This window comes from Pseudorca crassidens, chromosome 17, assembly GCF_039906515.1.
Source record: "Pseudorca crassidens isolate mPseCra1 chromosome 17, mPseCra1.hap1, whole genome shotgun sequence".
Taxonomy (NCBI): Eukaryota; Metazoa; Chordata; class Mammalia; order Artiodactyla; family Delphinidae; genus Pseudorca; species Pseudorca crassidens.
In genome coordinates, this window is record NC_090312.1 from 76075900 (window position 1) to 76091458 (window position 15559).

A 15559-nucleotide genomic window follows, 5' to 3' on the forward strand; every position below is an offset into this window, starting at 1 on the left:
TGCTGACAGACAGGGTAGGCACCAGAACCAACACAAAAGCCCATTCCTTCTGCAAACTCCTTCTGGTGCCCTCTATGAGAAAGCTTAATATACTCACTATAAAGGAAAAATGTTTAAAGTTGGCCTGTCCTTTATGACAGAGTAGATATTGAAAGATGAATTTGGAGCTGACGGGCAATAAATTGATAACTGGCACAAAGCCTAAATGGAAATTTCAGAGTGCAATAACTGCTTATGCTAATTTTTTGAAGTCCAGGAAATTGCCAGTCAAAAGTGAACAACAGGTTGGAGCTGAGGAATAATGAGATAATACAGATAAAGGTGTAGCACAAAATATACTTTCAACTAATATTTTTACCTAATTCCCTTAATATTATTATAAAAGTTTGCTATACGAGTTATCTATTGCTGTGTTTCAAATTATGCCAAAAATTAGCAGCTTAAAACAACATGTACTTATTTGCTCATAGTTTCTGTGCATCAGGAATCTGGGCCCAGCCTGATATGGTCCTCTGTGTCAGACTCTCTCACAAGACTTCAATTGAGGTGTCATCTTGGGCTGCGGTCTCATCTGAAGGCTCAACTGGGGAAGGTTTGCTTCCAAACGCACTGTGGTGGTTGTTGGCAGGACTTGTTCCTCAACAACTGTTGGACTGAGGGCCTCAGCTTTTTAAAGGTGATGGGCTTGAGGCTACCCTCAGCTGCTCCCCACATGGGTCTCTCCAGCTTGTTTCGTCAGAGCAAGCCCATGAGAGGAGCCAAAGAGAGTGCAAGCAAGACAGAAGTCACAATCTATTATAACCTCATTTTGGAAGTGATGTTCCCCACCTTTGCCATTTTCTGCTCGTTAGGAGCAAGTATCAAGTCCAGCTCACACCTAAAGGGAGGGGCTCCCACAAGGACAGGAATACCAGGAGGTGGGGTAATTGCAAGCTCTGTCAGAAGTTGTCTGCCACATTGCCTTTTGCTTTTCATCTCTCACTGTTTTCCCTTGAGAATGTAAAATTAATACATGAAATTATATTGTTTAAAATCCCTATTAGAAATCTAACTGCATTACTCTGGTGGGATAACATATTTAAAAGATCTTTGGTAATGCAGGAAATGAACACAAAATTTAAAAAAAAAATGCGCTGGCTACCAATCACAAAATCTCCCTCAATTTAGACAAGTTCAGCCATTTGAAACCAATTTTGAAATGTTTCAAGATTAATCCCTAAATTAATACATTGTGCAGTCATACACACTTGTAAATTCTTTCTCAAAAGTTTAATTCGACATTCTAATTTTATATTTATTGTATTCATAGCTACCCCCAAATAACTGACTACAAAGCACAATTATCATAGTGAAAGAGTACTTGTTAAGCATTCAGTTTTGCCCACCAGTGTCCATATACACATGTAAGGGTCTTACATTCTAACAGTTTACATTCTAGAAGATTTGACCCTGATGTGACTAAACATAGCTATGGCAGCGGTAACAGAATCTTATATTGCCCTTTCTTAGATATTCACAGCACCCTTGCAGGACCAAGACATCCTGCACTGATAGGACTTCCTCTGAAATGGGAAAGTTAAATGATAAATATATAAACAAGGGAAATCAACATGGTTATGTAATAACCGACAGAGGTTAGCTTATATAGAGTGGTCAAGAAAGGCCTTTTTGAGAAGGTGATCTTTAACCAAAGATGTAAAGAATGAGAATGAATTAGACTTCCAAAGAGCTGGAGAAAGTGTTCCTGGCAGAAAAAAGTGTAAGTACAAAGACCCTCTGTGGCAAAGGTATCTGCTTGGAAGCAGATTCTTTCCTAGCTGACCCTCCAGATGAGAGCCCAGCCCTGACCCACACCTTGACCGCTGTTTCATGAGAGACCCTGAAGCAGAAGACCCAGCTAAGCCATGCCAGAAACTATGAATAATAAATATGTATTATTTTAAGCTACCAAGTTTGTAGTAATTTGTTACCCAGAAATAGATAACTAATGTAGGGCCTGTCTGCATAATGCCATCATTGCAGTGACACTCAGTCCCCTGAAGGGAGAGAGAGTTCCTTCACGTCTCAGGTCACCTACTGGTGGCAAATAACTTGAGAACTCACATACTCCTCTTGTGGTACCATAAATGTCTATTGAAGCCCCAGCCAGGTAAAGGCATTGATCTTGATCTCCTTAGGCCAAAGGCATTTCAAAAAAGGAATCAGGGGGCTTCCCTGGTGGCGCAGTGGTTGATAATCTGCATGCCAATGCAGGGGACACGGGTTCGAGCCCTGGTCTGGGAAGATCCCACATGCCGCGGAGCAACTGGGCCCATGAGCCACAACTACTGAGCCTGCGCATCTGGAGCCTGTGCTCCACAGCAGGAGAGGCCGCAACAGTGAGAGGCCCACGCACCGCGACGAAGGGTGGCCCCTGCTCGCCACAACCAGAGAAAGCCCTCGCACAGAAACGAAGACCCAATGCAGCTAAATAAGTAAATAAAACGAATTTATAAAAAAAAAGAAAAAAGGAATCAGCAATATCCTAGATGACATTTCAGGTGCCACCAGTTTTGATACACAACATCTGGGATAGCCAGGGCTATAACAACTGAATTCAGTGGCAATAATCCACCTGAAGTGTCCAGCCTCCATTAGCCTTTTCAATGGCCACACTGAACTGTTACAAAGAATTACATCTCTCCATACCTCTGTTGTCTTAAAGTCCTTAATCATGGCTTTGAAGATGTTTATTTCTAGATAGTACTTCTATATCGCTTTTGTTGCATAACATGGATGGAACTGGAAGCCTGGTTAGTGCCTCCATCCCATGTTATCCTTCTACAAGCAATTCCCCTCCATTGGGAGAACCCTCTTATGCTTAATAAGCATTATCAGCAATGAGAGCAACAATGGTGCCTCACAGGGGCGAGACAGCCCCATCCAGTTAGTGACAGTGTTATTAAATGACAGTCACTTCCCTTCCACATTTCACTCCTATTGTCAAATCCAGCCAATTGAATGAGGGGCACTCACCCCACAAAAGAACCTGAGAAGATAGACAAAAGAGCCATCAAAGTTTGTAGCCCCAGCCCTTCCATTCTATCCCATTGTACCCTCAATGGAGTATAAGGTCTTCAGTTCCTTCTAGGGTCAGAGAGTTCCTTCTACGGTCGGTTCCTTCTTGGTCTCACCCTTAGCCTACCTTTTCCTTATAGGCTGTTAAAGCAGGACACAGGAATGCAGGGTCAGGCAGCTCCCTGATCAGTTCTCTCCAGTAGCTGGAGGTCAAGTACCACGGAGGAATCTGGCTCTAAAGAGGCACTTTCTGTTTCAGTTAGGTGGACAGCTGCCTCCTGGAACCCACTTCCCCCAGTTGCCATATGGGCCCAATTTCTCCAAAGCTCACCCCCTCTGTCTCTCCTTGGGAAGCTCCTGTTAATCCATCAGCATATTGCCTTATTGCTGGGTTCCTTTGAAGGGGGGTTGGTTTTAGTCCCATTCTTGGGTTTTGATTCAGATTACAGAGCCAGTGCTTCGTTTGGAGGGTGGGAAGGTCAGTCGTTGTCCTGGGCAGAGATCACAGCCTCCAGCATGGGGACTCCAATACCAGCAACAAAACCAGTGGAGTTCTCCACACTGAGGGGCCGAGTTTGAGAACTCATCAGCCATTCTGTAGGAACGGGGCTCGTTATTCGAGGTGCCTTTTTTGTCCGTTGTGCAGCTAGTCAGGGAAACCTGTAGGTCTCGTGCTTTGAAGAGCTTACTCCATGGCATTTCCACGGATTTATCAGCCTGGAGGAGGTCTCCCTATGTTGGCCGTGATGTAGTCACTGAAACAGAAATCCGAAGCCTTTCTGTGGAGCATGATTCTGTTCCAACTAAATCATTTGCATAATGGCTCAAGGCACTGGCCACGTGTGAGACAGCCTAGTTACTGCCAGTCACCCTCTTACAATAGAACCTTTCCTTTTCTCTTGTCAGACACACCGGCTGAGTTTCTAAGAGTTTCCTGCTAAGAAATATCTCCTTTAACTTCTCTCAAAAACTCAATAATTTCTTTCTTAGTTCCTCTTTCACCATTGATACCTTTTCATTTACAGCTAAAAGAAACCCACTGGAACTTTTTATTCCGCCTGGCAATCCCCTTACCCAAAATGCGTTGTAAGCATGACTCTGCCACTTACCAGCTGTGGGATACGAGGCAAAGATATTTCATCTCTTGTAGTTTGAACTTCCTCACCTCGGTAATAAGGATATTGACGCCATCCTTGCAAAGATGTTGAGAGAGGTATAGTGAATGTATGCATTAAGCTCTAACCACAAGTTCATTAGGTGTATTTTCTATTTTCTATATATTTTTTTTGGTCACACGGCTTGCAGGATCTTGGTTCCCCGACCAGGGATCAAACCTGGGCCCCCCTGCAATGGAAGTGCAGAGTCCTAACCACTGGACCGCCAGGGAAGTCCCCTATTTTCCATACTTTTGCAGGTGAAGAATGCGGACTGCTAGATCAGTAAACAAAGGATGTTGCGGCCATCAAGCCATCAGCCATTGTAGCTCCCCTGACTGTGCACCCTGAAGGGATTCAGGATGGGTAGAAAGGGTATTGGCCCTAGACGGTTAAGGTGCATATCAAAGGAATGATTTCAGTGAGCCCAGACTCTTGCATCTTCCCATACAGAGAAAAGCGCTAACTCATTAACTTGAGATGCCTGGGTTTCTTTAATAAACAGTCATCTTTTGATGTTTCGATTGCCTAGTTTTTTTCTGCCAAAACTCCTGCATATCCTGGCTCCTCCCTGACCTCTTTGGAGGAGTCCCTCAGAGCCATCTGAGAGGATGTCTTCCAGAAAGTCTGCTGAATAAAATGTAATTTTCAACTTTTAGGTCGTACATTTTTTTTCAGTCGACACTATCAACTTTCTGCCAAGTTTTCAGCCACAGGTAACTTGGGTCACCTCTTCTCCAACCTCCAATGACAATTTTCTCTCTGTCCTTCCAGGTCTCACTAACAATCCCCTCGAGTCTCTTTCAGATTCTACCCGTCCCAAAGCCAAATCCATAGGTCATAAGTTTTTGTGATAGACTGTAATCAGGAGGGGAATGAGACTGAAATTATTTAGAGGTTTCCCTTGGACATTGGGATGGATTGGACTTTCTCTCCGTGTAGTGTCATGTGGTCTCTCCAGGGTGCCCAGATTTTTTATATGGCAACTTAGGGCTCCCCAGAATGAAGCTTCCAGACCTTAATGCTTAGATCCACACAGGCAAGTGTCACTTGAGCTGCCTTCTGTTGGTGAAGCAGTCACAGGACAGGACAGATTCCAGGGGAAGATAAACTCTAACTCCCAATCAGGGGCATAACAAAGGAACTGTGGCCATTTTTTTTCATCCCAAATAGGCTTATTGAAGAGGTACTTTCGGAAGTATCTCCTCCCAGGTATATAACTTGGCATCTTGACTTGACTGGCAAAAGTTTTGGCCGTGGTGATCTGGGAGAATCATCTGACCTCTTTGCTGAGCTCCGGGCTCTTGCCAGAGCAATGCATTTCATTAAGAACAGATTTTGCTACTGCTATTTTATGCAGACACATTTTCACTGACTCATTCCTGGGATAACAATCTTAGCTATCAAGAAAAAGAGCCCTTTAATTTGTTCTTGGCATGGGGGTGGGGAGGTCGGTTTAAAACAGATTCAAAACAGAAGATAAAACAACACATCTCTTGTCGCTGATAAAAAGCAAAGTGTCAAAAGAAACAAAGCTGAAACCAAGCACACTTCCAGCTTGTTGCTGAAAGGAACTAAAGGAGACGGACAGCACTGAATTTTTGTAGGAGATATTTCTGACATGTATTTCACTCACCTGGATACATCACCTTATCACATTCATGCAGTACCATGTTCCAGAAACATCTTCTAAATAAGTGAACTCTGCCAGTAGCATTTATATCTTTATGGAACAATCAAGTTGATCTGTGGTTCTTGCCATCTAAATGTTTCCCAAGAAGCAAAAGAAAATGTTTGATTATACCTCATTAAACAAAATGACATAAAATTAGATGCTTGGGAAGATTATCAAACTTGGGCAAAAATCATGGATTCATTCATTCATTCAAAAATTTGCATTGACGAGACACTGCCACAGGACAAAAGCTACTTACAATTTCAAAAGAAGGCATCATAAAAAGCAGTATGGGCGAAGTGCCTTTAAAGAGAGGTCACTCATAAGAGGGGGTGACACTGTTAAAATTGTGAAACCACCCACTATCTCTGATGCAGCAACTCAGCTTACCTGCTCTTCTCTGCTCCATGCCGGCCACACAAAACTCACACCATTGGTAGTAGAAACTACCTATACAGTTGATTGGAGAATGCCAAATTTTCAGGCTGAGTTTCCTATAACTGTGCTCTTCCTAATAGAGTGCCTGGATGTCACCACTGGATTCACCTTGGAGGTAAGCCACTAAAGGACCACTGGACACATGGCAGCAGGCTTTGGTATTAGGCCACAATCAAGATTGTCCATCCAAATAGCTAGCTGAGAGACAGCACAGGTAAAATTCGATACAGAAGTCTAGAGAATGATGTCATGCCACAGAAGAAAAACCTGTGTAAAAAGCATTACTACTTTTATTTGACAAAGTAGCAAGGCTATGAGAATGGAGAAAGCAATCTCCATTCTCTAAAAATTCCGTTACCTCTTATTGAACACCTATATCTGCCTGTCATCAGATGAGCTTTCGCATAAATTCACTCTGCCCCTCGCAATAATCTTGCAAAATGGCATCAATATTCCCACATTTATGGTGAAGGAACTCAGGCTAAAGGAGGTTAAATATGTTGTCCACATCAGGTAAAGGTTGAGTCATGATTTTACCCAGTTCTGCCTGACATCAGAACCCTTCTGGTTCTAGTATACAAGCTACCCCAAGCAGAGAGAAGGATTCCAGCTGGGTGACCACAGAGGAACACCATCTAAAGCAGACCCAGGGGTACATGAAAGGCTTCAGGGAGACACTGATGCTGTGATTCAATCTGGGAAGGTCAGTAGATTTATTCATTTGTTTTCTAATTTTTATTTTATCTTGGAGTAGAGTTGATTAACAATGTTGTGTTAGTTTCAGGTGTACATCAAAGTGATTCAGTTATACATATACATGTATCTATTCTTTTTCAAATTCTTTTCCCATTTAGGTTGTTACAGAATATTGAGTATAGTGCCCTGTGCTATACAGTAGGTCCTTGTTGGTTATCTATTTTAATGCTCTTTTTTCTTTACTAAATTTATTTTGGCTGTGCTGGGTCTTCGTTGCTGCGTGCTGGCTTTCTCTAGCTGCGGCGAGCGGGGGCTACCCTTCATTGCGGTGTGCCGGCTTCTCATTGCGGTGGCTTCTCTTGTTGCAGAGCACGGGCTCTAGGTGCGTGGGCTTCAGTAGTTGTAGCATGCGGGCTCAGTAGTTGTGGCTCACGGGCTCTAGAGCGCAGGCTCAGTAGTTGTGGTGCACAGGCTTAGTTGCTCCACGGCATGTGGGATCTTCCCGGACCAGGGCTGGAATCCGTGTCCCCTGCATTGGCAGGCGGATTCTTAACCACTGCACCACCAGGGAAGCCTGTTTTAAATATAGCGGTGTGTACATGTCAATCCCAAAATCCCAATCCCTCACCCCACCCTTCCCCTTTCATCTGCATTTAAATTATGTTCTTAATTACAAGCATAAGCTCTCGGTAGATAGTTCAAACCAAAGAAAGTTATAAGACAAAAAGCAAAGCCTCTCCTCTTTCCTCCTCCACATCCAGAAAGGCTAGCACCATGCTTCAGAAGTAGCCATTGTTACGAATGTCCTATGTATATTTCAAAAAACTTCAGCTATAAAATCCTTTTAAAATTGCTTAAATTATGTATTAAAATTATATGTGAATCTTTTATTTCAATTAAAACTCATGGTACAAATCATATGTGCTGTGAGTTTTTTTAATTTAAGAAAATTCATCACCATCTTCTCACATCGGCATTAATGGCTACCCAGTGTTTCACTGTTAGGAATTTACTCTTTACACCATTTACTCTTTAGACCAGCAGACTTGTTTCTATGGTTTAATTTGCTATTACAAACAGCACTGCAAGGAGTATCCCCACATCCCCACACCCTTTTTTAGGCACTTATGCACAAAAGGAGAAATTCCTAGAGGAGGAATTCCAACTTGTGTTGAAAAAAATGAAGATGATGGCTGAAGTGGGGAGGGTGGGCTAGGAGTGGGGAGAGCTCCGAAGCTGAGGGTCCAGTTAGGGGGCACAGGGCCAGCAGGTCTCAGGGCCTGGAGAGCAGGAGTAAATCACACACATGGGCGTGACCTAAAGATGACTGTGGAGAAAGGCCCGAAACAAACTTTTTCCACCTCCCTCCCCGTCACCCATCCATCCACACACTGCACATGCCACCCGCGCATGCACACGGCGTGTCTTGTCTAGGTCAACCGTGCCTGTGAATTTCAAGACTTTCAGGTCTCATATCATACAAGCAAAAATCGCTGTAAGACTTTGAGGCCCAGTAGAAGTTTCCGGGAAGCCAGACAAAAGCACAAGTTAGGACAGCGGCTCGTAGAACAGCTGATCCCGATGACCCGGATTTACACTAATGGAGTAGATTCATTTCTAAAATTACCACTGTAAGATCACCGTGACTTTTCTTATACCAATTACCTTTACAGGAGTTTGGGGAATGATAAAGAATGGAAGGGGGCCAGATGATAGAAAAAAATAAACTCATTTTTTGTAATCCTCCGAAGTGAATATGCATCCTCCAGTATAATCAAACTTTTCCTGTCTGTTGACAGTTGAGAAAATCTAAGTCAAAATATTATAGTTTAAAGAAAAACCTCAACCAGGGCAATGGAAAATGTAATCAAACCTCAATAGCTCCCTCTTCTGTCGTTTTATGTAATTAAAAAAATTTTTTGTTTTATTTTGTAATTGCTCAGTTACGAACCACATTAAGCTGGGCAGTACAGAAGCCAGTTGATAAGATCCTTACTCCTTTATCTGAAATTGGAAGCGTCACCCCTGTATCACAAATACGGGTTCTCTTATGGTGGAACATTTTTCTATATGGTAGAGGTATTAGGGTAACTTAAAGACGTAGCTACATTTCTGAACTGAAAAGTGATATATATGTTTCGATAATAAGGAAACATCAATCTCTAAAAATCAGACTCATTTTTTAAAACAAAACTTTTAACAATTCACTTGTCGAGACAGCGTTGGCCCTGTGAAAGCTGAAAAGCCCACCCATGGCTTTGAAAAGGGTGTGGAAGATCTACAGTTTGAATGCAGAGAAGGAGACAAACACCAGGCCAATTAGGGAAAAAACAGGTCCTTCTACTCGAGGAGCCAGCACTGCAGGAGAGCAGAGAGCAGGGAGCCAGTGCTGACACACCCCGGAGGCTTCCGCAGGCCCCGCAGCGCGCATTCTCACTGAAGGCTCCAAACAAGTCTGAGCGAGGATTTTTCTCACTTTACAAACAAGAAAACAGAGGCGTTTAATTGTTTGGTTGGTCAACAGCTATGGAGAAGGTTTGGGCACAGACTTAGAAGCATTTGGCTTTGAAGTGGGAGCTAGAAAATCTGGGCTTGGAAGTCCTCCTGTCATTAACTGGGACCCTGGGAAAGTCATAGCATCCCAGCCTGTTTCTTCCTCTATAAACTGAAAGATGTGAGTCAGTGGCCTCCCCGGTGCTTCCCAGCACTCTTAACCATCGCAGGGCCAGTCACACTCTATTCCCCCACTTTATCTGACCCAGACAAAATCCAGTGTAAATGACAATCAAAGGCAATTTTGGAAAAAAAGAAAGAAAGGAGGGAGGGAGGGAGGGAGGGAAGCTGGCAGATTTCAAAAGAGCAGCCAAATAGAATACTTGAGATGGAATGGCGATATGGTCAGGCAGTCAACAGGTCCTTGGTAAGGAAAATGAAAGTCACGTGGCTTTTTCTCAAACAATAATTAGCAGCAGCAACTTTTCCCTACTCTTTGCATCACCAGTTCATAGACTGACTTCTGGATCTCAAGCAACGAAGGCCGCCATCGCAGATCGATAGCAAAGACTCCATCCATCCCAATCCAGGAGCAGATGGGAGGCGTCAATGACTCATTCAGCCGGTAGCTATGGAGCAGCTTCCGTGCCAGACAAAGTCCCTTCCCTCCGAATCTCACAGTTTACAAAGCCATACGTGAGGGGCTTCCCTGGTGGCGCAGTGGTTAAGAATCCGCCTGTCAATGCAGGGGACACGGGTTCAAGCCCTGGTCCGGGAAGATCCCACATGCCGCGAAGCAACTAAGCCCGTGCACCACAACTACTGAGCCTGCGCTCTAGAGTCCATGAGCCACACTACTGAGCCCACGTGCCACAACTACTGAAGCCCGTGCACCTAGAGCCCGTGCTCCGCAACAAGAGAAGCCACTGCAATGAGAAGCCCGCGCACCGCAACGAAGAGTAGCCCCCGCTCGCCGCAACTAGAGAAAACCCACGCGCAGCAACGAAGACCCAACACAGCCAAAAATAAACTATTGCCTTAAAAAATTTTTTTTTTAATTTCAAAAAGAAAAAAGCGATACACGAACACTTCTGGATGAGTGCTAGGAAGAAGGTAGAGGGTAAGAGAATGGAGTGGCAGAGTAACTGATTCAGCTGTGGTGACCAGGGACGTCCTCTCTGAGGAAGTAAACCTAGCGGAGACCCGTAGAAGAGAGCAAATATCTGATCCGGGCAGAGGACGGAAGAACTCGGAAGTGGGAATGAAACTGAAGCTTGTGGGAAGAAAGCAAGCCAGTGTGGCTGGAGGACGGGGCCAGGAAAGAAAGAAGGAGCTGGGATCTGAGGCCGGAGGGCAGTCCGGGCTGGTTAAGGACATGAGCAGGACGGCCGACCTGGACGGGAGAGAAACACAGCTGAGCAAAGTGGGGCAGGGGAACCCCTGCTCGCTTGCCGTTGTCCCTGCGTTTGTTACCACCGCCTCTGCTTGCAGCTTGGTAAGTTAGAGCGACGGTACGGAAAGAAGAGCAGAGGAAAAAGGAAGCCAGAGGATGCTGAGCCGGGTCAGGTCAGGCAAGGAGGACCAAGGATAAAAGCAAACATTCCCCTGCAGATATCCCCACACAAACCCCTTACAAATACAAATCAAAACTAATTTGAGCGTTAAACCACTCATGTTCTTATTTCTGTAGGCAATAAAGCAGCGGATAGGGTAAGGAAATGATATGAAGTTACAGGGAAAAAGTTCAGTGTTAACTAAAAGCTATGAATCAATAGATCCCTTGTAATGAAGATGTTAACCGAGATAGGTGTTGGACTTTCTGTTAGTAGATCATGAAGGAAAAAGATTGGTGTGTGTCTGTAGGAAGGTGGGGGGCTGTGTACCCGGGAATGGTGGAGAGTTTCCCAACGGGACCCAAAAGATCTTAGGACAGCCATTCACACAGGGGACCGCGAACACCACGCAGCACACCAACAGTGTCCCCAGAGCCGTGGTTCCCAGAGGGCGTCTGCAGTGACAAGTTTATACTCAGATTCATACCAGGACTTTTCACTCATTCTCTCCTGAGTGTACAGTCCAGTTCTCCAGAGGATTACATACACAAGAAAGATGAAAATCCAGCTGCTATTAAATCAAACAATAAGCGCTTCAAACTTTTTCAGTTTTAGTTTCCAGTATGGTAAATATCAATAAAACCCACATGAACAAAAGCTCGTTGGTTACTCAATCATTTCAGGGTAACAGGGTCCTGAGACTAAAAAGTATGGGAACTGCTGCCCAAGCTGTTAATAAATTTGAGATTATTAATATTATATATTATTGTATTATAAACATGATGGAAATGTTACAAGTATGATATTGACTGGTGATAATTTTATTATTAATAAATTAGGGGAGTTACATTAAGACTAGATACCAGGACAATAGATCCAAGCATCAAAACCATCCAGGAACCACTGTGAGGCAGTAATCTGTCTAGCATTGGGCCTGTGCAACACTCCTGAATGATGTAAAAATAGATCTACAATGATGAAACACTGGAGGCTTTCCTTTAAAACAGTGAAAGTTGCGCTTTCATTGTGGATGGATGTTTCCTCACCAAACTAAACACAGGAACTGAAGGGGAAGAAGAGGCTGTGTCTATATGTGAAAGAAACTCAGCATTAATGTCTTTTTTTATATCTGAACCTTTGTCAGAAAGCTGTTTAAAATGTCTTCTGTGAAATCTCTTTTTAATCTGGTTGAAAATAAATACAGATGCAAATACCTAGTTTATTTCTACACGCACACACACACACTCACATACACACATATGCTACTGATATTCATTCCTTTGGCTTTTCATTTGGTTTTAACACATGACCTTTCAACTATTGCCTGGAAAGCTGAAGAAATTTGGGAAAAAAAATTTAAAAAAAAAAAGAACAAAAACAAAGAAACATGCCAAGGCTACATAACTCTAAGACAGGTACCGAATATCTAAGTTCCTCTTTCTCAGGCCTTTTTTTCCCCTTATTAAAGGAGTAATGGCAGGGGTCGTGGGGAGGACCATCAATTTACATAAGCTCTGTGCCTTTCCAAAAGAGGAATGGTTTCACTCAAGACTTGACATGGTTTCAGTTGGCTTTAAATTTAGATACAAGAAGTTATTAGTGGGTACATTTCATACAGAAAACATTGCTCATAGTTTAGATACTTGAAATAAATATGTAAGTGCTGGCACATTGTAGTTTCCAAGTGGCATGAATACTTCTTTCTCTTTATTACATTTATTTGCAAAGATATCCTAGCAGCTTATTACACATGGACACATGCAGTCATGTTAAGCTGTTTAAGGCAGAAGGAAAAAAGTTTTGGGACTTTAAAAAGAATAATTTAGGTTAAAACTTTAAAATAAAGTGTTAAATAATGAAAGATGTCAGTTAACGAGTAGATTCATAAGTGATACAAACTTTGCACATTTTAATTTAAAACACAAATACTTCAGGAATTCCCTGGAGGTCCAGTGGTCAGGACTCTGCGCTTTCACTGCCGACGGCCCGGGGTTCGATCCTGGTTGGGGAATTAGTATCCCACAAGGATTTGATTTAGGTCCAAGACTTCTCTGAATAAGAATCATGTCTTTCTTCTGTGAACCATACCTCACCTCTAAGGCACCATCTAACATTTCCCACTGGAGTAAGAAATGAAAATACACTTGCAAACTGCACACAAACTTCTACATTTTAATGATTTTCCTGCCAAGTTTTTACTGTTTTCTGATCTATACCTAATTAGACAACTCACTTTTGTCAGGTATTTCCAAAGAAGTCAATTTAGTTTTCATAGCAACAACTATCAATCACATTTTATCAGTTTACATATTTAAATCTCATAATAAAAGAAATAAGTACAACTGGAATAAACAAGCTTAGAAGGAACCACAGATGACACTGGTAAGCATACATACATGGGCAAACTAGAAAACAGCTCTGAGATGAAGTACTAACTGTGCTGTAAGCACTGGGTGCTTTACAGAGGAAACAGAGTCAGTGACTGCCGCAAAAGCCAAGCAGAACAAGCTTAACATACTGGAGCTTTAATATCAGCACGCAAACATATGTTGAAGCTTTATTTGTAAACCTTTTACCTCGAAATATAATCTTGAATATATACTAGTTGGAACTACTATCTGTCAAATACTTTTTCCTTCTAAAGTTGTACGATATCACGAATAGTTGGAACTACTGTCAAATACCTCTTCCTTGTAAAGTTGAAATACGGAGGTAACACATCCATACAGTGTTTCCATTTTGAATTGTTACTAAATATTCACAGTGTGCTCTTATAATTTACTAATACACTTAAGTGGCATTAATATCGAGGCATTTGTAACAAGCAAAGCAAAAAATTTCTTGATCTGATTTTCATCTTTGGCTTTTCTTCTAGTTTTCATAGATTTTCTTGTTATTCTTCCTAGTTGCTTTCCTTTTGGTCTAATTTTCCTTTGGTTTTGCCATCTGCTCAGCTCTAGCAGGATAAACTATGTCGTTTGATTTTTTTTTTTAATAAGTGTATTTATTTTATTTTTGGCGGCATTGGGTCTTCGTTGCTGCGAGCGGGCTTTCTCTAGTTGCGGCGAGCTGGGGCTACTCTTGGTCACAGTGTCCAGGCTTCTCATTGCGGTGGCTTCTCTTGTTGCAGAGCACAGGCTCTAGGCACCCAGGCTTCAGTAGTTGTGGCTCACGGGCTCTAGAGTGCAGGCTCTGTAGTTGTGGCGCACGGGCTTAGTTGCTCCGTGGCATGTGGGACCTTCCCAGACCAGGGCTCGAACCCATGTCCCCTGCATTGGCAGGCGGATTCTTAACCACTGCGCCACCAGGGAAGCCCCTCATTTGATTTTACGTACTTTGAAAAAGCATGGCTGACAGTCACTGAAAACCCCGGAAATCAAAAGTTGCAAAAAACGAAGATAAATGATAATTTAACAAAGCTTTATTCAGGTAGTCCCTTTTCTCAGGATCTCAATCATGTAACAATATGAACTGAAAGTAATCAACTTTCTACAACCTCTAAACTGCATCTAAGCAGTAAAGATTACCGTAAGAAATATTCAACGGTAAACAATAAATTCTAAATTTTCCATAAGAAACAGAAGAGGAGAGCAACAGTTAACAATCGGAAGGCTTGCCACAGGCTCAGGGTTCGTGCTCACCACTTCCTATTACTTCATTTAATCCTTACAGGCTCCATTCTCATTCATCTTTTTTAACTGATGAAGAAATCTAGGCTTGGAGCCTAGTGGACCCAGATTCCATTACAGGTTTATCAGCCTCCAAAGTCCATGCTCCCGGCCAGAATATTACACAGCAGCCTCCGAAGTATTTCAAAAGCATTCCATCAAAAAACAGAGGCAGAGCTACTTAAGTCACCTTTTAAAGGAATGCATCATTCTAACCATAATATACTGTTTAACTCCTACCTTTGGTTTTTCAATCCAGTCAAATCTGAATGACTATCTCTTCTTACCTATACTCGTAAGATCAGGATATTTGGCCATCATCTAAGTTTTCTCTACTGATATAACTTCAATCCCTTTACTAAAATCTCCACACACAATGAGAATCCATTCAGGGAGAGGGTATGAGTCTCTATTAGAATTCCTCCAAAATCCATCTATTCCATTGAGAAATGAGGAAAGACAGTGGGAGGGGAGGGAAGTTCTAAAGAGATAAAAGCAAAAAGGACACACAAGCCTGCCAGGATGAGACTATGTTCTAGTTAAACAGATTCCTGTATCCCTCTTTACAAATACAAGGATAAGGGAGAGCATAATTGCCTACTCAAGTGTATACTGTGACTTCCTTCCAAAGTACAGTGTGGAAAGGAGGGAAAAAGGGTAACTTCATAATGGAGAAACGTGACACTACCAGAGCCAAGTGGTCAGTCAACATCAACAGGCATATGTTGGTGGTATGCATCCTTGACATGATGTGATGGAAATGGCAACTTTACCTTTGTGGTCTTCCTCCCAAAAACTCATAACCCCATCTAATCATAAGAAAGA

The 15559-nt window shown here is 42.7% G+C and overlaps 1 protein-coding gene and 1 long non-coding RNA gene across 13 annotated transcripts in view; both read right to left on the reverse strand.

Moving 5' to 3' along the window:
* Positions 1 to 2520: 2520 nt before the first annotated feature.
* On the reverse strand, positions 2521 to 5967 carry LOC137209859 (uncharacterized). The gene is made up of 3 exons (XR_010936143.1): positions 5848 to 5967; positions 4167 to 4249; positions 2521 to 3812 (listed from the first exon to the last, which is right to left on the reverse strand). It is a non-coding gene; the product is annotated as an uncharacterized lncRNA (long non-coding RNA).
* A 1034-nt stretch (positions 5968 to 7001) lies between these two features.
* Positions 7002 to 15559, reverse strand: part of YTHDF3 (YTH N6-methyladenosine RNA binding protein F3) — a 44295-nt gene continuing 35737 nt past the window's right edge. For 6 of the 12 annotated variants that reach the window (XM_067712223.1, XM_067712224.1, XM_067712219.1 and 3 more), the window contains one exon: positions 7002 to 7594. In XM_067712223.1, coding sequence (XP_067568324.1) covers positions 7472 to 7594 — 123 coding nt within the window. In that variant the 3' untranslated portion in view covers positions 7002 to 7471. The remainder of the gene's footprint in view (positions 7595 to 15559) is intronic. The other 6 variants (XM_067712230.1, XM_067712227.1, XM_067712228.1 and 3 more) reach the window with 2 other exon arrangements.